Source organism: Hyalella azteca, unplaced genomic scaffold (assembly GCF_000764305.2).
Source record: "Hyalella azteca isolate HAZT.00-mixed unplaced genomic scaffold, Hazt_2.0.2 contig15208, whole genome shotgun sequence".
NCBI lineage: Eukaryota > Metazoa > Arthropoda > Malacostraca > Amphipoda > Hyalellidae > Hyalella > Hyalella azteca.
In genome coordinates this window covers 138,949-144,948 of record NW_025945066.1, presented here as the reverse complement: position 1 = coordinate 144,948, position 6,000 = coordinate 138,949, and the positions used below count along the sequence as shown (strand labels likewise).

General features: G+C 36.6%; 1 protein-coding gene across 1 annotated transcript in view; it reads right to left on the bottom strand.

Annotated features, from left to right (window-relative positions):
- Positions 1-727: 727 nt before the first annotated feature.
- Positions 728-6,000, bottom strand: part of LOC108678846 (1-phosphatidylinositol 4,5-bisphosphate phosphodiesterase) — a 42,983-nt gene continuing 37,710 nt past the window's right edge. Inside the window, exons 21-23 of the mRNA XM_047884329.1 lie at positions 4,659-4,856; positions 3,012-3,258; positions 728-1,878 (exon numbers count right to left, since the gene is read on the bottom strand). Coding sequence (XP_047740285.1) covers positions 1,810-1,878; positions 3,012-3,258; positions 4,659-4,856 — 514 coding nt within the window. The 3' untranslated portion in view covers positions 728-1,809. The remainder of the gene's footprint in view (positions 1,879-3,011; positions 3,259-4,658; positions 4,857-6,000) is intronic.

Sequence of the window (6,000 nt, the reverse complement as noted above, 5' to 3'; positions counted from 1 at the left end):
GAAAAACGGTAAAAACGTATTGGCGTGTAGCATGAACACGCTCGTTAGTTTAGCAAACTATTTTGTCATCATCGCCAGAAGTGCAAACGATTATTTACTCAACATCAGCAGTGTAAACCATTCATCATTGTCGGCAGTGCGAACAATTATTTCATGATCGTCGCCTGTGATAACAATAATTTTAACATTGTCGCCAGTGAGAACAATCACTTACAAACATGTTACATACGCAGGTCAGAGGTAGAAACATTGTTGAGGTACGTACAAGATTTTTGTTAGAGGTTAACTGATAGCTCTGGGTGAACATGATGCTGTTAATCACTCATCCCGATGAAGCTCTTCTGATTCCGTCAATAATCGTTATTAAGAACTAAAAGTTACTCAAAAATCTGTTGAAGATTTGGTTCAAATCAACGATTATAGGATGACAGTCAAATATATGTACAAAGGAAATACCGTAAGTTGCCTTTCCCAAAATTAGAATTTACCGCATGAAGTTTACCTCCAGATATCCTTACCCGTCTTACCCTAGTCGTCCCTACCCTCCTAGTTGTCCTTACCCTCCCAGTTAGCCCTACCTTCCCAGTTATCTCTACCATCCCAGTTATCCCTACCCTCCCAGTTATCCCTATCCTCCCAGTTATCCCTACCCTCCCAGTTATCCCTATCCTCCCAGTTATCCCTACCCTCCCAGTTGTCCCTACCCTCTCAGTTAGCCCTACCTACCCTCCCAGTTTGCCCTATCCTCCCGTTACTCTATTCTCCCTCCCTCACCAGGCAGAGTAAAAAGTTAAGGCTTAACGAATACCAGAAAATAATAAAAGGATCAAAGAATTCCTCTTAATTTACACCCATTCATTATGCCATCTCACTATACGTAAACAAAAATTTTATCCTGTTTTCGTTCTTCAGTCACGGGAACAAAAACACAATTCGCTTTGGTAAAGAAGAAAAGCAACAAGCACTTACAAATGAGAGTGACAATTTTCCTGCAGCACAATCATGAATGCCGACATTCATTATTGTTTGAATACTAGCGCCGTGAACAATTCGATTGAACTGAGCTACAGTATGTTCATTATCCAGTCTAGTAAAAAAAACCATCGACTCTGAACTAACGGATTTTACTAAAGGTTTGTTGGTTACAAAACTAACAACAATAACTTTAATTCACAAATTATGAAATGCTTGAGTGGATCGCCTCAAGGTAAAGCAAATAAAGTTGGCTGGAATATTTTTAAAAAGATCTTACAGAAATAAATGTTGAACTAATGTTTAGATAGTAGGAGCGTATTATTTATAAGCGTTACTCCACAAATGTACATTATAAATAGCATTTGGAGTTAGCAAAATGAATTTCTAAATTTCTACGCCGCTACCTGGTGATTGATAAACGATATTTTTCCTATTTAATATTAACTAATTATAATTACATGAAGATTCATATATTGTTAATTAAGGTTCAATGAATTTAAAAAAAAACCGCAATTCTTTGTCAGCAACTTTCATTGCAGCGAAAAATTTAAAAATTTTACCGTAAATTACGCAATATCATGAATTAATCCCCTGATTAATTAAAAACGTTCAATGCTGAATCAGGTGTGAAAATAAACTATTTTATAGGACACGCCTTGCATCCTTGCAACCTATAAAATATGAAGAGCAGCCATTTCGGAGAGACATAGCAAAAAATACTCGCAAGCACAGCCGGGACTCGAAAGACCTACAAACATTATGCTCGAGAAAAGGCGTCTAAGTCTGCAATGGTCTTAGGATAGTTAGATTCGTTAACGCTAAGGAGGATGTGGTTCAGCAGAAAAATTCGACTTTGCTTCGCATGGTGTACTCTTTCTCGGTGTTTTCGTAGAATTCGATCGCCTGCAACGGAATGTAATAATGTAAAAGTAATATTAAACAATATATATTAATGATAATACTCAGCTTGGTCATTTCAGATCACATTCAATAGGTAACTGCGATTTAAATTTCAGCAATGAGTTAAGAAAGAAATCATTTGTGACTTTAGAACTTAATAATCTTACTACATATTTTATACATTTTCACACGAGAATGGAATTATTTATTTAAAATCATAATAAATTGTTCAAAAATGCGACCAGAACTCAACCTTCTGTTTCACTGAACCTTCTAACGGGAAATTGAGCTGCTATTTTTTGGGCCAATCACCAGTTTTCGGTAGCTTCCTCGCACAGAGCAAATTATTCATAACCCGATAACGACCAAAAACTAGAATTCCAATAACAAACCTACTTAGTGGCACCGGCAAAGCGTTCTGATAGTTGACCCAGTATGGCTGAAACCTAATTTATATTCAGACTTGTCATATCAGTAATATCTGTGATATCACTTTCCACAATATAAATTCAGTTTTTGCACTCTGATGAGATTCATGGAACTTGAAACAGATTCTTAATATTTTACACTTGCAGTCGTAAGCGCGATGCGCTATACCGTATCCGCTATAACCTCTAAATGCGTAGGCGTAAAAATGCATGAGTCATGAAACTTAATGTCTATTTACAAACACACATTGTATCGAACCCAACAGCAGCAGACTTAATTGCAATTCACTTCCCACACTTCCATTTTATAAGCCATTTACCAGCTCGGTCATTGGCTGTTCGTCAATGATGTTCATTATAATCTTCAGTAGTCAATAATAATAATTACACATCAACTTACCGTACATAAAATCATAAATTTTAAACATTAAAACCGTTATGTAAACTAAACTGACTTCGAAAAAATAGTTATGTTAACTCAACTAACTTTGATAAACGCTTTTTTAACTCATCTGACTTGTAACGTATCAGACTCTAAACACACTTCTAAAGCTCACCGTTGCTCGTGAATCTTCTCCATTGAATCACAAACTTACCTTAAATGCACTGATTAACTTCATAATTTGAACCCACGTTACCTAAACTATCCCCACATGGAATCCACGTTACGTAAAATCATATAACTTGGACCAAAGTTCCATCACTCACCGCTTTGATGTCCTTGACAAGCTCTGTCATCTGCTGCTCGTGTATCTTCTTGAGCTTCTCCTTGCCCCGGCTCTGCTTGATGGCTGTCATCTTCCTCTCCTTGATGAAGCGGCCAGTGTTGTTCTCATTCTTCTCCTTAAGTCTACGGTCGCGGTCCGCCTTGTTCCGCAGCGTTTTGTCGGCCGCCACCTCCTTGGACGTCTCGACCGCCACCTTCGCCTGCGCTGCCTTCATTTCTTTATTTTCTCTGCAATAACCCAACATCATCACAATATATTGTAGCTAAAACAAAAATAGTAAATTCCATGAATAATTCAAAAATACTGACTAACATGGACATCCTAGTTATAACAAAATAAAAAATACTAAACAGGTTTTCAACTTGATATCTCAGGGACAGTCTTTTTGAATTACGAAACCCGAAAGATCCTTAACACATCACACAGTCTAAATAATGTGTACAAGTGAAGTGATTTTATTGAACATAATCGTGTGATAAGTTCCTAACAAGGATGTTTCCCACTTATTCAGCAATCATTAATCGAGTGCGCTGCCAGATTCAAGTGAACCTGGTTTATCGTTCAAGTTTTTTTTTTCAAGTGAACTCATTTTCTGTAACAGATATTAAGGGAAAAAATATAACTCAGTACTCACTGCAGTGAGTGACAGAAAGCGCATTTTCTCGTCGACGAAAACGTGAAGTCACGAATGGACAGACAGACAGACAGACAGACAGACAGACAGACGGACATGACGAGCACAATAGGGCATTTTTCCATAAATGAGAAAATGCGCTAAAAGGGCTGAAATGGCAGTAATTACTGAAGCAGTTAACTGGAGATGACGAATCATGCCATCATTTAGCATTCTGGTCGAGGATTGGCGAACACTGCATCTAGCAGCGCATTCGTATTCGATTAAGCTGCACACCGCGCAATTTAATAATTGTATTTTTTAGCAATTTACTTTTGGACGTGGGCAGTGGGCACGCTCCCTATTAAATAGAACCTGGCTTTTCGAAAGTCTAAATAAACGCAGAAAATTTGTATGATCTCTTTTCCATTTAGCGGAATTTTTCTTTTTCGGGTGATCATGGAGGCGACTTGCCTACGAAAAACGAAAGATCTTTGTATTCATATTGCGGACAATTGGTTGAATATCAGAAAATATAGAACCTCAATGCGTAAGATCAAAACAATATAGATTTCATGAGACTTGTGTGACGGTATAACTTTACCACAATGCACACGACAATTGCACGACAGCGCCAATGTGGGAGAACTAAGTTTAGATGTCCAAACATGCACGATACCGGTAGCTGAACACGAGAAAGGATGATAAAGAGATCAGGTACTATTTATCGTTACAATATTTAAAGGCATTTCCTGACTTGTTAAACCTGGATTCATTCCGACAATCAGCCAACAAAAGAAAGTATAACTATTCGGTTTCAAGAAATGTGCTATGTAAATAATGATAAAATACCATTAATTAATCCGTAGCTATAACTATTTGATGCCCATAACTATTGCCCAACAGGCCATGGGCCTATTTCTTCAACGCCGACACTTCTATTCTATTATTATCCACTATTTTTGACCAAAAAGATCTATGATGAAATGGACCAGCAGATTAAAGTTAACTCACTGATTATATCTCTCCTCAAGTCTCTTCATTTGGTTGGCCTGTTCGGCCTCCATGAGTTTCTTGAGAATATCTTCCTGACTCTTAAGATGTTCCTTCAACATTGACCATTCCTCCTTACGATGTCGCTCCATCATGTCCGACCACTGCTGCATCTGCTCCGACACCATCGCCTTGATGTTAGGATCATCCATCACCTCTCTGGACAAAAACATTCAAACGAAATTATTAACAACAAAACAAGTACACAATTTACACAATCATACAATTTACACAATCAAACAATAGCACCATTTACTCAATTGCACAATTTACACAATCATACAATTTACACAATTTACATAATCAAACAATAACACAATTTACACAAATGCACAATTTACATAATCATACCATAACACAATTTACACAACTGCACAATTTACACAATTAAATTTACACAGTTACACAAAACAATAACACAATTTACACAATTTACACAATTACATTTACACAGTTACACAAAACAATAACAATTTTCCAACCTCTTCCCACATGGGTACACGGAGTGACTGCCATCTCACAAGACACGAAATATTTCCATCGCATTAACAATTTCAATCTAGATGTCGGCTGTAAGCCAGAGAATATAATGTAATTCCTAATTGAATTTCAACAGTCCAACCACTTTTAACACTTGACTTCGCATTTTGGAATAATGTTTGTTTAGATATAAATGGCAATTGCATTGCAATGTGCACATAGTAATAGGCAAAATTAATTATCGTAGTACGTATAGTATAAGTGAGACAGAAATTAGTAGCATTACTTACGCAGTGTACTTACTTACACAATTTACTTACTTATACAAAGTACTTACTTACACAAAGTAATTAATTACACAATGTACTTATGTACCTACTTACACAATGTACTTACTAACACAATGTTCTTACTTACACAATGTACCGGTACTTACTCACAAATTAGATTCTTCACGCACAGAAAATATAACTCGAAGATATCCGAAGTTAAAACTATTCGCTTTCATTAAAATGTTACAAAGAAATTGGATCTTGATTATTTACTATCCCAAAAAGGCAAAATTACTTCGGCTGTCAGGACACGAATTTAGAATCCCGTCAAAATTTTTGATCAGGATTATGGCACTCAAGCTTAAAAAATATGTTCATCGATTAAAAGTGAACCTATCCTACGGATCTTACGGAAGTATAAACGATAACAACACTTCACGATAAGTAATACTTATAATGTCGACTTCGGGAAGGTCATCGTTCAGCTCACATTGTTTAATTTTAGAGAGACGCAAAACACAATAATTCCGAGGAGCGAATTCGTCACGTAC